Source organism: Chlamydotis macqueenii, chromosome 2 (assembly GCF_036417535.1).
Source record: "Chlamydotis macqueenii isolate bChlMac1 chromosome 2, bChlMac1.mat, whole genome shotgun sequence".
Lineage (NCBI taxonomy): Eukaryota > Metazoa > Chordata > Aves > Otidiformes > Otididae > Chlamydotis > Chlamydotis macqueenii.
In genome coordinates this window covers 141,858,945-141,875,870 of record NC_141557.1, presented here as the reverse complement: position 1 = coordinate 141,875,870, position 16,926 = coordinate 141,858,945, and the positions used below count along the sequence as shown (strand labels likewise).

At 41.1% G+C, this 16,926-nt stretch overlaps 1 protein-coding gene across 1 annotated transcript in view; it reads right to left on the bottom strand.

The window, feature by feature from the left end:
- The window catches only part of GRHL2 (grainyhead like transcription factor 2), a 69,213-nt gene that overhangs the window by 8,587 nt on the left and 43,700 nt on the right, over positions 1 to 16,926 (bottom strand). Inside the window, exons 10-14 of the mRNA XM_086742519.1 lie at positions 12,232 to 12,319; positions 12,005 to 12,141; positions 9,754 to 9,785; positions 8,256 to 8,350; positions 2,569 to 2,654 (exon numbers count right to left, since the gene is read on the bottom strand). Coding sequence (XP_086598645.1) covers positions 2,569 to 2,654; positions 8,256 to 8,350; positions 9,754 to 9,785; positions 12,005 to 12,141; positions 12,232 to 12,319 — 438 coding nt within the window. The remainder of the gene's footprint in view (positions 1 to 2,568; positions 2,655 to 8,255; positions 8,351 to 9,753; positions 9,786 to 12,004; positions 12,142 to 12,231; positions 12,320 to 16,926) is intronic.

The window sequence follows — 16,926 nt, the reverse complement described above, 5'->3', positions numbered from 1 at the left end:
TATAATCTCCATTGTCTATTTTTCAATCTTCTGAGCAGAGAATCCTCTCCTCCCTTAGGATACCTGAAGCAGTGGGACAGCCTTCAAAGTGGCACTGAAATAACAGGCTGAGTGTCCCTTTGGGCTACAGTCCCGTGGCACGGCGAGTTTGTCTGTAGCATATATCTGATTGCACAAGCCAGCAGAAATGCTTTCTGTGCTGGAGTCAGAAAGACAGAAAGGGCAACATCTGGACTGGTCGAGCCATAAAGGAAAACATCTTCACCAATTTATTTCTGTTGAATGGTCCAGTCTGTTGCCCTGCATTGGTTGGAAGGACACATACATACACAAGTAGCTAAAAAATCGTGGTCTAAGCAAGCTCTACTGAACTCAGCTGTTAGCTTTTAATTTTAGAAAGACTTTGGGAGATGCCTGAATTTCCCAATTTAGATCGCCATCTGTAAATTGAACTATGTGATTCTGCACAATGTAAGACTGGGGTACTTGCTGAGATCCACAGAGTTAACCTGACTTTGGATCAATCTGAGAGCAGGATTTAGAGCTGGTCAGTCACCACGTGTGTGATGTTTTGTCATGGGCAATAGTTTTGCTATTTTCCGTTGATCAAATCTGACCAGTGTAGGACGCAAACATCTTAAAAACCCAACATTTGCATCACTTTTTGAGATCTACTGTATCTCTGAAACCTAAGACCTCTAGATATTTGCCAGAAGAAAGAAATCTCAGAAGGAATCTGATTGTTCACTTGGAATGGGAGTATATGAAAGAATAAGATAAACATAGTATCTGAGAAAACAATACAATTAATCATGGAAAATTAGAAGAAAGCTACAGACCAGGAACAGTGATCAACAACAACAAAAAAGTAAAACCCACAAACAGGGAAGAAGGGTACAATTCAGGATCATTGGTGCTGTCTTTCAGATCTGGGGGTCTATAATATTCAGAGCCTCCGTTTCTAAGTTATTAGTACTGGGTTTAGAATTAAGCATTTAGGATGTGCAAAATTACAAAATTACATTATTTGCTGAAAAGACAGCAGAGGGTATTTAAGAGTATGAAATTTGACAGCTTTTTGGCATTGATTTATCCATTGTATCATACCAAAGAGAATGAAAATCTTCTGAATGTGGTCCTTCCAGTGACCTGGGACATTTTATAATAGATCCGATTTCTCTGGTGCCAAAAGCATGACACTGAGTCAGCAGTTGTGCTGACAGAGGTATGCAGAAACCTTCCTGCTTCCTCATCAGCTTTGTTTTTATATTACACAGTGCCTGCAGAACAGGCATGGAGAGGCACAGACTACTGGAGACAAAATATTCTTGTTAGCTTGAAGGATTATAACATACAATTAACTTCCATACAAAGACAATGAAATCTTGTTACGGCTTATGATGAATCAGACTGCAGCCTCTTGAAGTGAAATCTGGTTTTTATTATACGTGTATGTTCTGCCTAAGAACTGAGCTGCAGTCACAGCTAACAAACAGTATTGGCAAAAGCACAGTTAGGACATTGTTATAATGCAGCTGACTCTCCTCAGAGATAGGCTGATCTGAATAGGTGCTTCAGACAATTTCACTAGCCCACACATTTTTTTTGCCTTCTGCTACTGGCCCAATATTGACAAAATAACTCCATCTTTACTGCATTTGAACTGTTTGGTATGTGCAACAAGACACTGTGACAGTTTTAAGAGAGCATGAATATATACACTTCTAGCACTAAGCTGAGCTCTCTAGAGACACTTTCATCCATTCCCATCTTCTCTCCTACATGTAGCCAAGGCTGGAAATCAACTCAGCATCCCAAAGGTCAATCTCACATTAGTCCCCCCACAGAAAGGGTGAGACATGTGGTTGCTTCTTCACTCTTCCCTCATCAAATTTCATACATCTACTAGACACAGCTCATATAAACAGGATTAAAAGTGGAAATAGCCACTAATGATCATGGATAACAGGTAACAAACAAAAAGTCAAGTCAAAGAAGCAGCAAAGATGCAGGCTGGTATGTAGGTCACTCTGGGAGTGAGGGCTAGAGAAGGAATTTGAGAGAGGAGGTATGAACAACTAGTCTGCATTGGGTCAGCAACTGCCTCATATGCTGGAACAGCAATTGAGCAAAAGCCATGTGAAATTCACACGGAAACAGTGCATCCTTGAGCCTCTTTAAAAGACGGCTGTGAACACACCAACGGGCATTACAGGTAAAGACTAAACAGGCTCTGAATCATCAGTTCAGAAAAAGCATTTCAGAAAATTGAGCCTGAACCTCCCTGCTTCCCTGACACTGGTTAATCACTGCCATTCCTCAAGGCTCAGGTCTCCAATAAATCAGGTCTGTGAGCCTACTTAATCCCAACAACCTGCTGACAGCACTGAATTCGGAACAGGCCAGCATTTCAGAGCTGTGCCAGCGCTTCAGAGACTTTATGAAATGCTTCAAGTGTATATGAGAATAACTTCATCTTCATATTATGCTTTATCTCAATAATACATTGAAAGCCTCAAGATTTTCTTGCCAAGACAGACAAACAATGTGAGAGCACTGGGTACTTACCGCTTCCATCAGCCCCTTTACTGTGGGTGATTTCAGCATCAAAGCATCAAACACCTCATCTGTCTCCTTCCTCACATACAAAAGCACTGAAACAGAAAAAAAAAGTCAAACTTGGAGCAGGTTCAGTCAATAGAACAGATGAAACATGCCACAATGAGTAGCAAAACAAATATTAATCCATGATGGATAAAAGTGCTGAAGATGGTTTGCACTTTAAAAAAAAAAAAAAAAGTAATCTCATATATTCAGTGATCTAAACATGGAAGACACATCACAGTTGCTTTGAAAACACACAAAGAAAATTCAGCAAATTTAATTCAATGCCAGGAATCTGTATCTTCAAGAATTTAAACCTCCATTTACTGAAATAAGAGAAGCTAAAAAGCACAGGAGGCCCTGTCCCTGGGTCACAGGACAAAACATACAAGCTAGGTCTTCCTAAACTCATGTCTCAGCTTGCACCTCTTCAGGCTTCATCCAAAAGGCTGGGAAATGACATTCACAAAAGGCAAGTCTGGTTTGCCTTTAGCTGAGCCTTTGAGAGTAAAATCGACAAAAAGGAAAAGTAACAGTTCTCTCTGATACTACCACGTGGATGACTGCACTAGAAAGAGTGAGCCCAAAGTCATTTGACAGTTCACAGAGGAGACATTAAACACCACAGCTGACAGGCAGGCATTTACCTGTGTGCCCACCCCTGCTCAGATACCCAAATGCTGTTTGCACTTCTGAAAATCTCCTCTTCTTCCCTCAAACGTCCTGCTGGGTCCTAGTGGCTGACAGGCAGTGCCCTGCCCTCCCTAGCTCTTGTTCTCCCCTCTCTGACTTGTACAGGTAAAAGGAGGAAACGTACTGTTACATGGCTAAAGCAAAGCAGACAGCTACAAAGTGAATAAACATAAACACCAGAGAAGTGTTTTAGGTGTAATCTCACATGACACTGATAAAGTAGCAGGTTAAATAAGATGTTCCACAATTTATTTTTTTCCCTAAATAAACTGCCTTTTCACATAGCAGTACTGCACGTTAGGTACAAATGCACATACAGTTAGGTATTTTACGTCTTTGTGAGAAACTACATCGGTAATCATCTTTTTCTTTTTTGGTAGACAGAAAAAGATAACTTTTGAAACTGATCCAAAAGACATCTTCACCAGGTAACTCAATAAATGATTTGCAGATGAACTAACAGAAATTATGGTCATTTGCCTACAGAAGCAATTGTTTGGAAGCTAATTCTCAAGTCAAGACTGTAGTAAGGTGGACTCAGGCCCATTTGCAGAGAATTGTAGCTTCTTTGCCCAGCTTTTGAAATATTGGAAAAAAGATTTAAAATACAGGCAGATCAGTCTCCTTTCTTGGTCTACAAACCAGACGTGCAGGACAATGGTGGGATTTTACATCTTTAATTCAGAAGTATGAGCCACAAAACTGCTACCACGAGCACACAGAGCCACATCCTTTTCACCTACATTTTGGTAATTCTTTGGGACCTGCCTGCAAGTGTCCTTTTAAAGGATTTAAAAGCTGAGATAACTTTGGGTCACAATCTAAATAACTGTCAGAATTTAAGAGGGAAAAAAACCATCCACATCAGTAGTTTACTTGCATGAGCAAGCACTCGCTCAAAGTGCTAATTTTACCTGTACCAGAGCTTTTATTAATTCAGTAATTATTTTCCTGTGACTAGAGGGCTGTCCTGTAACTCCTGGCTTTTCAAACACTTGGACCTCTGCCAGTCTTAATAGTTACAAACTTATCTGCAAGAAGCAAAAAATCACTCAGTCTGAGGTTAGAGCTGGATTTTAAATCTTTCTGCTGTGCTTGGTGTGTCAGGCAACGCTATGCTGAATGAAGGATCCATTACAAGGATAATGGGGAACTTGAATCACTGTTAGACACATAGAGAGACAGGATGAGTAAACATATGGGATGTTGTTGGTTTTTTCTTTCCCCTGACAGGTGTGAAAATCCTGGCTTTGATTCACTAGAGTACTTAGCCACAAATGACTTCTGGTGACAGTGATGCCTTAAGAAGCCCCTGTCTCATCCCTGCCCTTATGTTCTGTTACTCTGGCCCATCTTAATTAATTTTCCTGGATGACAAACTCTGTCAAACAGCAGATGTGAGTGAAAAAACAACCTTTTTTTTTTTTTCTGAGTTGTCCTTCAGACAGATCAGGTCCCTGCTTCAGTGTACAATGCAGCCCCACAAGCCTTCATGCTTGGCATAATCATGGAGAGAAGGCCGGCTGGCCCGCAGCAGAAGGCACAGCCAGAGTGGAGGGAAAGGGGGCTGCAAAGGCTCCATTGGGCTCAGCAGCATTGCCACTGAATGCCAAGCCATGACTGTGTTGATGTGACACAACTTATACTTACACCCTCTGATCCTACTGTCACTGTGTTCATGGCATCTAGATGGACTCACTTTAACAGTACAGACTGCAATTTTCTTTTTTCTTGGAGGGAGAGGGGTATCTTGTACCAGGCAATGAGCCTTTTTTGACTGAAAGTTGAAAGATAAAGTCAAATTTGTCTGGCCTCTACACTACCTTGGTCTCAGTTCTTAACTCAGCATCGAAAACTACTGTAGTCCCTAACGCTCTTTACATGTCAAAAAGAATTGCAAAAGATTGGGGTGATAAATTTCTCTTTAGTTACTTAAGAAACAGCCCTGATTCACCAAATTGCGAAGTGGCAACCAGCCTTTGCTGAAGGCAAGGCAGGTTGTTGCACCTGGGAGATTTTTGGAAGCCACTGAACTAAGGATTTAAGTGTGGATGCAGAACAACAACGTTAAATATCTCTTTCAAAAGTGTTAACAGCTTGGCTCTCCATTGGCAAATCTGCCAAGGCAGAAGACAAGCAACAGACACGTGGCAAAAATGAAACTAAGGACATGATGAGACAGTAAGGCTTGGGCCACCACGAAGGTCTAAGCCCAAGCATGACCAATGCTCTGACTGACATCTGATGAGCAATGACTACAGTCTTTGTAAAGTGGTCTCTGGATGGAGATGTGGCATATTTTAGCTAAGGAAAGTAGGGTTGATAGCTGTGACCTGTCTTTCCTTTCCCACATTTGGAGTTTTCACTAATTGTTCAAGCACAAATTCCTGAGGCGATAGATTGAATGCTATCCTCCACAGAGATGGTTCACAAAATCCTGACTGTTATGAATCCAAAATGTTTCACAGTAGTTTAACATGACTTTCCTGAGTGACAAAAGACAGACAAAAACATTACTTTCTTCAAGCTGAGAACTACAAGACTGGAAATCTCTCTGATCTGTAACACAGCTGCTGGATTTATAATTAACGGGAAACTCCCTATGAAATCTGAAAGGGAAAGTGATTTAAAAACTCTTACTGAGAACTCAAAACAGGAAAGGGCCACAAGTCTAGCCAAGTAACTAGCTGCCCTGCATACTTGGTATGGATTAACATACTACATTTCTGTGTTGGGCATCTGTACCTCCCTTAGAGGTCAAGATGAAAGAGTAAGTCACAAAGACACAGCTACTTGTGTGAGAATATGAACCTTGTTTTACCGATGGTTTGCAAACCCCTTCAGATCTGTTCTCCTGAAGGCTGCCCCTTACGACTTTTGCTTCCACCAGACGGCAATACAATTAGGTCCATAAGGTGGAAGTGAGGCCACACACTGCCACCTCAGTTCTTCAGCGGGGCTTGGACCCCTCACTGGGTGCTACTTACCTGCACTGCTCTGATAATAAGCCACCTTGGGATCACACTGCTTTTAATACATATTTTCACATATCAGACCTGCTCCCTCTCAAACATGACACCAGTGCCCCATCTATACCTGCTCTCTAGGAGTTATTGATTCTGCTATACCAAATTTAAAAAAAAAAAAAAAAAAGTTTCTAGTATGGTTAAGGCTGGGAAACACAGCAGAATATTTTAATACCCAGTGACTCCTGTGGCAAAGACAGTATTGTCAAATGGGCCAATTCAGCTGAGCTGCGCTCCCTCGGCACAATCCCAGACGCAGGATTCCCAATGGCAGGAAGTTCACGAGAGCAAAGGCCATGCTGGAAGAGCTGGAAGAGGCTTGGCCTCCAGCCAGCATAGTCCAAGTTGCGAGAAACACTGAACAGGAAGGGGATGTAAAGAGAGCATCCTCCAGCTTCTCTAGTTCCATGCCTCTCCTGGATTTAATTATTTAACATAGTTTTGCCATCAGTTGAAAAACATGGTTTTTTCTTTCAAGTTTTCCCCTTCAAATGGTTTTAAGTCCTGGACAATATTAAAACAACTTGCCACAGCAAAGGACAGGAATAATGAAAGTAAACCAATACCTCCTTGCAAGCAAATCTCCAGGCTTCCAGCTGGGAAACCCAGGTGAAATTGCAGGAATGACAGTTCTTTATGTAGCCCTTGTGGCTGTCCCCTTCTGCTTGATGGAGCCCTGATAATGTGAATTTGGTCAAGGCCCTGAGTCAACTAGACGCAAGTCTGTGGTCAGTGCTGACCATACATAATTAATTTCATATTTAATTAAAAGAAGAATATGTTCACATTTACTCCAGGAAGATATCAGTCTCCATCCTGCAATCTTGTATGCTTCCCCTGGTTCAAGCACACCACCCTAACCAACAGAGCAACTTTGCAAATGCAGGGTCAAGGGAAGTTGTTTCTCTAAAGCTCAGGGAGTCTTACACATGGTGCAACTAAGAACAACTGAGCTCCCTTCTGTACATTGTTGCTTTGCTGTCTCACAAACTGATGGGTGAACCTCAACACGTCTGCGAGTTTGAGTTATTTAAGTTGGTCAAACCCCTGGAGCCTCCAATAAACTTACATGGCAGAACTCATGAGACTGAAGGAATGGTAAATATTCTCCAGGGTGTCTAACTGTGGCAGTGTAGGAAGTTATTACCTATAGCACTGCACTGGAAATGACTATACACAAAGCAGATTTTGTGGACAAAACCACCAAATCCTTACCTCCAGTGCAAAGTGTAGCAGCTCTACCTGAACTATTGCTTCAGTGTTACTCAAGCTTCACTGTAGCAGACTTGAAAACAGGGGTTTGACTGGTATAGTATATGAAACTAACTGTAATAATACTCCCTCAGGGCAGTAAAAACAGTTAAGGGAAATTAACTCTTAAACAATTCAGTTAGGTCTACTGGAAGATGTCTTATACTCTAATTGGGTAGGAGATTTCTGAGATTTTATTCAGGCTAATCTAAGTCTGCAGTCAGCAGGAGCTTGCCTGCGTAAGGTCTCTGTATTTGACCCAGTGCCTCTTGCATATTTGCTTGTGATCCCAGCCAGAACAAAAAAAAAAGATGAGGAAAAGTTAAAAATAGACAACCACAGATTTGCTACTGGAACATTTATGATCTATGTAGCTTGGCCAAGGATCAAGAAACTTTCTAGCTTTTTTATATTTTATATACACTTGTGTCCTGATCCCTTCTTGAGATAGCATGGTCTTTTTTTTTTTTTTTTTTTTTTTTTGCTTTTTGGTTATTACTAGCATTTGTTAAAATGCCTCATTGTATACTGGCAAGTGTAATGATCTCTTCTCCCATCAACCCCACATTTGCACTAGCATCAAACAACTGACTTAGTCTGAGCAACACCTGCCCTTCCCAGCTTGAGGGCATGAGTCCCATCCCACAGCATTATTTTTAACTGCTAAGAACTGATTGTTACCTCTTTTCAGGCCTTCTTCTTTCATTTGTTTCAAAGGGGATGGACCAAACTCCTCCTCCACAGGCCGGAACATCCTTTTGACCAGGACACTGCTACTAGAAAACACACAACAGGGACCATGTCACAGTAAAACTGCTTCCAGCAGGAGAGGAGACAACAGCAGCAGTCATGACTCACTTCATACTCTGGCAAAAACATCACTAGCTACTCAAGTAGCACCAGACCAGAAACTGTAAGGGTTTAGTTTTTGATGCTTATCTGAACTCTCCAGGCCTTTCAAATTGCCCAAACTGACTGGCTGAGACAGGTGAAAGGAAAATACACTCCAATGTTCCATACTATTTTGAAAACCCTGAAGGCCCTTAACTATTTAAATATTGAGGGAAGGGAGGTGGGAAGGAAGAAACAGCTAAGTAAGGAGCTGAACCCACATTTACACATTGATTCATGTCCTGTCTGGGGTCAAGGAGACAGCCTCAGGAAGCACCAGAAATATTTCTAAAATCCAATACCATACAAGCCACCAAATTCAAAAAGAGTAACATGCTGGGCCAGATCCAGCCTGAAGCTGCGACACGCTTCGCTGGGAAAGCTGAGGGCTGAAGGCACTACGGCCACCCCCGTCGCTGAGCCTAGCTTTGGCAGGACTCAGTGTCTCCTTTTAGTCTTGGAGGAGAGAACTGAAGCCAATGTGCTTGGTGCAATAAACCCCTTTGTTTCTCAAATTCCACCATGAGCCTTATGAAGAACATTAGCTTAATAAAAGAAACAAAAAGGTCCTCGTGTTTTCAAGTCAATTTTAGCTGCAGGTACCCAGCCACTCTCTACCACAGGCCACTTTTTTGCAGGCTTACTTGAGTGTGGTTGTCTTACTCCAAACTCTTAGATTTGAGGGTGCTCATTTGGAATTCAAGCAACTTATAGAAGTACAGGGCTTGCATATATTACAGTTAATATTGGCTGAATTTCAGCCACACATATTGAAGCCCTTATTTCATTACATCTTTAACTATTTTAGGGACTTTCTGCAATTCTTTCAGTCCCTCCAAAGCCAGATAGGATGTGCTCCCATTTCCAACCTTCCCCCTTCCCAGGGTCTCCTGTTCTCTTTCTGCTTTTCTCTTCTGACGCTTGGGCATTTTCTCTGCAGTTCCTGTACTTGTTGCATACACATGTGTGCTGCTAAACAGCTTTCAAGAATGCAGTGAAGTTCAGTGCTTAATATAAAAATTCCTGGGTTTTAAATTATTTGAGAACCCTTATAAATAAAAAAGGCACTTTATTATCAAATATATTGTCCTGTCCCTGTATTGAACCTTATGGCTCTTGAAGGAAAAGAAAGTTCCCTCTACTAGTTCTATATATTATTCACCTACTGTTAGCAATGTGAGAACATGAGGAAAAGAGGAGGGAGGGGACCAGTTTTATCTGTTTTGTGGCAGCTTTCTATGAGTTTGAACTGCTAACTGCAAACCTTGTGAAACAATAAATGTCTTACCCTTCTCTCTCATCATCTGTATTATAGTAAACCTAGAAAAGTGGGAAAAAAAAAAAAGCAATTATTCCCCAAACTCAGACATGTGCTTAACAATAACTTCAAAAGGGAGAAAAGACAACAAGTGGTTTGCAGTTTTTCTTCTGTCAAAAATCCTTTTCCTTCTATGAAACACAAACATCCCTAGTTCTAATTGTGATCTGGAAAAAGCATAGCTTAGAAAAACTGCTGTTCAGTATCATCTAGTGGAAATATATCAAAGCATTTTGACAGACACTGCCCTCTCCCCTGGTTTCTATCATCTTCCCAATTATTTTACAATCCTCTAAATCGGATCAGTACTCGCCTAAATACTCCTAATACGATTTAAGCCACAACACTCACAAGCTTTTGTATGTATTTAATACTGTCTGAAAATCTAATTAAACTATAAAGATCAACATTAAACTACAGGCCTAGAAGAAATACAATTACTAATGGTACAGCTGAACTTTTTCACAAAGGCTATGGGCAGAAGCTCAAGTCCAGACTGTGGCTTTGTGTAAATCAGTATAGCTCACAGTCACAGGCACTAAATTTACCACAGCAGCAAACATGCCTAACAGTAGCAGGGGAAGTAGAAAATCACAGTCTGTTGTAAAAGGCTTTACCAAATTCCTCACAACGTGCCTGCACCGTGGGTCCGCACCAACAAATGTACCAGCATTCCAGCTGCTGAGTTAATGTGCAAGCATGGGGCAAAGGCAGGGCACCAGAGCTCTGCGTTCTGCTGGGGCAGAGCAAAGCACCTCCGGTAGGTTTCCAGCACTTGTGCTGGCAAGACTCAGAGCACGCTCGGCTCTCAACAGAAGCCTTCACTTCTGAACCTGTACAATGAAAATGGCTCAGGGGTGGGGGTGTGTGTGTGTGCGCAAAGCCGAGGTCTGTAACTCATTCTATGACCAAGACCTGAAAGTGGCTACACTTTCATAATAAAACATTCATAAATAATAAATTATTGTACTAATAAATCATTCTTATATTAAGTGATACACAAAACAATTGAAGAGTTCAGGACAGAAAGAATGTCAATACTGCAACCTATACGGCAGTAAAAGACAGGGTTGAACATTGCCTAAGAGCTAGCAAACTGGGATATCTTCCAGTTAGTTTAGAAAATTATTTACAGGATTACATATACTAAGGAATGTTTCCACGTTCTCCTGTTTTGAGGCAAGTACACACTCTGGTTTGAAAGCCATGAGGACAGAAGGTACTCAGCACTGATAAGTGAGTGGGTGTCTTTCCAATTTTGGAGAGTAAGTCAGTGACAGCTGTCACTGCAATGTCTGCGCTCTTTGTACTTTGCTTTACCACAGTTCCCACTGCTTTAAAATAAAAAAAATCCAACACTCAGTGTCATTTAATCTTCATTATTTTAATATTTTGCAGCAAGATGTATATACAATTTCCTCATTTACTATTTGTCTTTATAAATACATGCATAAAGGTCTCATTCTGCTCCCTGAGATGTTAATAAATAACAGGTTCATATTCAAAAAAAATATCTGAGAGCACCCTCCAATTCAGGTTTGCAATTTCCCAGCAAGCAATAAAGTAGGTCTTAAAAGAGTCAAAGTCAGCAAACATTTTCTCACACTTACTGGTGATAATGACTCCATGACTTCTGCACCAAGCCAATACTAAATATTAACATTAGCATGACAGATTCTTACTTTGCAGAGTGAAAATACTTTCTTCCAAGGAATTCCCAGATCTCTAGGTGATGCCAACAGAAAATGGGCAGTGGTGTTTAGTGAGCCTGCTCTTGACATCCTGGCACATGTAAGAGCTTGGGTTTTGTTTTCAATTGTCACAGGGAGGAGGATCTCTGCTACCACAAGGTGGCACTTCATTTCATCAAGCCAAATAAGCACATTCAAAACCAGATTGCCTTTCAGTCACAAATTAACTTTCTATTTCAAAATTCTTGGCTATTTGTTCCATTCTTTCTTCCTAGCAAAAGAATGGCAAAACCATAACACACACAAACTAGTCAGTTGTTAATGAAGTATGAACTTCTTTTTTGCACCCAGAACTCAGAAAGGCACTTGTCTCTTTTAAGGTCTTTTTTAAGTGACTCACCAAGAGTTGCACTTATCAAAATGAGAGCTAAAACAAATGGCCCCCAGGAGCAGTTTTCCTAAAACCTGCCTCGGAGCACACATGGCCAGATGGCAGGTGGGCACGGGCTCATCTCATTATCATTTCCTACCTGTCCAGTTCTCTGTAAGTTTCCAAAGTGAACATCCGGTATGAAGAGAACTGGCTGGGAATCCAGGTCAGCCATTGTTTTGAAGAAGGTGATATCGCTCTTTTTTTGCAGAGGGAGTGCACTCAACTTCCCTTCAGCTGTTAGGAGGATCACAAAGCAACATGGTTATGAGAGAAGGCATGTTAAGCGTGACTTAGCCTCAAACCAGAAAGGCTCATCTTACTCACAGTTATTACACGAGGCTTGGGACGCCTGGCCTTTGCCTTTCTTCCTGTTCTGCTTCCTCTCTTCATCTCGGATTTTCCTTTCTGCTCCCTGGTGCAAAAAAGACAATTGACAGATATTAAACAAAGAGGCCACAGTGAATATCATACCCTGCAATGCCTGGAACTACAGTGACGGACACATCAGAAATGCAGAAGCAGAGAATGGTTATCCCATTACAGATAAATCTGTCCAGATTGTTGGGAACATGTCAGCTCTGGATCAATCACTTGGGCCCAAAACTCAGGCTGTCACATCCAGCAGCCTCCAGGGCTGCAGACAGCAAGAGGAACGTATCCACTTGCTGGCTTGGAGGAGACAAGATGGACACCTCAGGCAGCATGCAGTCTGTAGCAGGGCTGTTGCCACCACAACTTGTGCAAAAGGCATCCCAAGCCCAACACCTCTGCAATGGACAGAGTGCTCAGGCCAAATACTTTGTGTATGTACTGACGTAAAACACCTGCAGGACTGCTATCATCTTAGATCATGCCTGTGCTAAGCTTTTCCCTAAACTCTCCTCCACCCACCTTGTCTGGGGGTGGCATTGCTCCACTGTGGCCAGCTTTGCAGAGGCTTTTGAGATTTGCCAGTGCAAGGCGGCAACACTGACAGCTTGCCAACAGTGCAAGGGCTCTTACAGAAAAATACAGGCATTTCAAACAGGGAGAAGCCCTCCAGAAACAGGAAAGCAATGTAGCACTGCTCTATTAGGCCCCAGGAACTCCTGGGAAGTTGCAGGCTTCTGTTATGTAAATACATTCTCAACAAGTTTAGAAAATATAACTTGTTATTGACATAAAAAGCAGCAACACCTCCTTTGAAGTTCTCCTAATTTACTTTATAAATACAAATAGTCATGTTGTGAAGGGTATTAAAGATCCGTATGCTCCCAGACAGACAACATGCAAAAGTAAAGACTTTTTCCACATTAAAATTAGAAGTTTCTTTAAAGGAGAGGGGGGAGGGAGAAGGAGGTAAGGAAAGCCAAAAATATCTACTCGAGATGGCAAAATTCACACATAAGCCAATGAACCAAGCTTGAAAAGAACGCAAGGAGAGATGTATTCCTGGCTGTGATCTATCAATAAATTTCCAGAGGTTGAAAGAGGTGGAGGGAGAAACAGCTCTTTAAAAAACATGAACGTGTCTAATAGAAACATTGCCTCCAGATCCAGGTCCCAATCCAGTTGTCACTGACCTCAACCACAGAAGACAAGGGATTCAGAGTCATACCCTTACCAAAATTGTTCTTAGGGCCACATTTGTATCTTTAAAGGCCATCTGTTCTTTGGCAGAAAGGAGCAAAAATATGCCTCCCAGCCACTGTCCTGCAGAAGGCATATCCCTGAGAGCCCTGTGCTGCACAAAGTGGCTCTGCCAGGCAGCCACAGCCGTAGGGGAGGTACCACTCAGTGCTACCACTCTGCTGCTCACAGGTAGCAGGATGAACCTTGAAAGTCATTCCGTATATGGCAGCAAGCATGAATTTCCTCTCAGGAAAGCAGAAACTGAGGAGGACTTACCCTTTTATACACTATAAAGTATATATGTTTTGCTGGTTTTTCTTTTATATTCTCTGTAACTGTGAACTTGGTAAAGCTTCACAGCTTTGTCTTCATTCATTCAAGGCAAGACATCACCAAGTCTTTTGCAGCATGGGCAATCTCTGAGCAAGGCAGCCATTCCCACCCATCAGCACTTATTTATGCCACAGCCACTTCACAAATGCAGCAACTGCAATAACCACAAAACTACCTACCACCCCTTCTGAGCTAGAAGCATCCCACATGGCATAGTGCAGGAGCCAGCCAAGCCTACATGATGTACACCATTGTTGCAGGGGATAGGACAATGGACCATAGTAAGATTTTTGCATACCAGAGATTCTGCTGGACAGTTTTCACAGCTGAGCCATCTGACACATATCTAATAAATCAGAGTTTGCATATCTCTTCAGGACAGAAGATGAAATAAACCTCTCATAGGGGACTATATATTAGGCTCTGACCAATCAAATAATTGAATGAGTTTTTCATTGATGTAGATTTTGTATAAATGCAACAAGTACTTCTGCTACTAATCATTAGCAAAACACAGCCTATGAATTTCAGCTGATTAAAAATATTTTTTCCAAGTCTTCAACTCACTTAAGCTTATGTCTTACATTCTAGCTCCCATCTACCAAAGCTCTCACCATCCTAAGGACCACTCCCATCACCATTATGAAGCTCACATGTACTCCTGTTTCTAGTTCCAGGCCAGAGCATTCCACATTTGGCAGGCCAGGCCCACAGACTTCAGCCACCTTCTCTCTAAAGCTGAAGATTAACAGGCAATGAGAGTTGCTCAATATCCTATGATAATCCATTTTCTGTATGACAATCCATACTGAAGGCAAGAAAGCAGGAACTGCTTATATTCCAAACAACATATAGTTTTTCAGAGTAAAGAAAACAGGATTAATTTATTTGATTTTGGAACAATGTTATGGTATTTGCCAAATCAAACGCTACTTCTTTTCAACAAACCTAATCACATATCGAAAATCAAAGTGTCTCTGAATCTCCAGTTCCTTCATACACAGTGGCTAAACCATCTTGCAATATATAAATATAAATAGGCCTGGTAGCAGGTTTCCCTGACAACCTACTTAAGGAATAAAAAATATATTTTCTTATCATAATGCAGCATCAGTGATCTGCACACGATAAAAAGACTGCAAGGGCAGAGAGAATTAGAACTGAGAAAATGTGATGGGTGCTGTAACAGCAGCTTTGAAGATTGCCTACTGGAAAATAAATACAGACAAGATTGGAGAATTAATAGGGAGCAAGCACACAATTACAACCTTTGCAGCCTTTATTTCCATACATTTATGTCACAAAGAACACATGGGATCTAAGTCACTGTCACTCTCTAGTTCATATGTAAATTAATCCTAAATTTAAGCAACTGCCTGAGTAAATACTAAAATATATATAACACATACCACTTAGCTAAATGCAGTTTTATTCCTTCAGGGATACTGTTTTCACAAGAGCTATGCTGTGTTTCAGCTGAAGGACATTAATTTATAAGCAAATGTTTTCCTTAAAATCTGAACACCTCTAGCTGCGATTTATCCAAGTTAATATACAGACACATCTACCAGTCCTAAAGAGGCACCATCACTGCAGAAAAAAAAAAACATTTGTAAGAACACTGTCAGGCACAGAAACATTTTTTTCTTCCATGTTTCAAACTAAGATACATTTCAGTACTTAGGTGGGAGGAATTTATTGTGCAGTTCCTCTGATTCAGATGACTGTAGTAAATCCAGCACTTTTCTCATCAAGCTTCTCTTTGGGGTTGTCAGATTGGGTCCTAACAGTGCAATTCACACTTTTAAAATGTATAAAAATTATTATATGTTTGCTGTTTTTTTAAAATAGCTCCATAATACTTCTTTACTTAATCAGGACAAAGAGGTGGGTAATAATTGCCTCAGCTTCACAGCCTTTCCCAAACAGGCAGCAAACCCTCCCTTTATCACTAGAGGGCGAGTCGCAGGCTCGATAGAGAAACTGAGCCAGGGACCCTCCATTTAGCACCGCCTCAACCGGTGCCAGCGTTTTATTTTGTCATCTTGGAAAGATGAGGGTACTTAGATGCACCACCTACCTTCCTCTGCGGGCGACAAATTCTCCCAGTGCCACTAGCACGTGGAAATTCTCCAATCATTTATTTACTTATAAAAGCACAGTGACAAACAGATGTCGGTAAGGATACAGCAGCATGAGGGGAGAATCAGGCCTCAGTCTCTTTCCAAGTGCCAATTAGCACAAACTGTCATGTGAATTGACCTCAATAATTTCCATTCATGTTCATTCATTCAACTCATTTTCAGTCCTGCAATAAGTTAAAAGCTCTGTGTGCATGTATGCGTGCATACATTTATATTATACAGATATATATCCCATTATTGGTACCTTTGAGCCCTCCAGTGCCCACTTTCAATATAGTTTTGATGTAGATAATTTAACTATTCCTATGATCTTTTCTTTTACTTTGAGATAGTTTTGATTAAAAGACTCAACATACATTTCCTGCTTTCTAGCTTGGATATTTGAAGTACCAATTAAGCCAATACATGCAATGAACATGTATTATTCAAAATCTCCACCAGTTGTGTCTACAGGTCACCCTTGATGAGTTTGCGCTCTGAATTTCCTTCCTTTTTTAAATAATTCAGATTTTTCTAATTGCTTTTCAAAAACAGGTAGATGAAAACGACTTGTTACTTTGATATTTACTGAGCTTTTAACATCCAGCTGCAGCTTCAAATCTCTAAATATTTGACATTCAAAGTTACAATTAAAAGCATAACATTTTGACTGCAAGAAGACCCCAGTGCATATATTTACATTCATTGCTTTCAAAGTTTTTCCTCCACTAACACAACTGACTGATGAGCCCTCAAGATCCCGTCGTCAAGACAGCAACAGGGGAATGATCTGAAAAAGCAGAAGGAGCAGCAGCACAGACACCCGGAACAGTTGAACTCTTACTCTTTCCATTAAAAAGTTAATGCTAAATATTGCCTGGGGCATGGCCTCTTGCCTTTCTATTCCCACCTATAAGAAGGCAAGACTAATTCGGATAAATTTCCGAGTCAC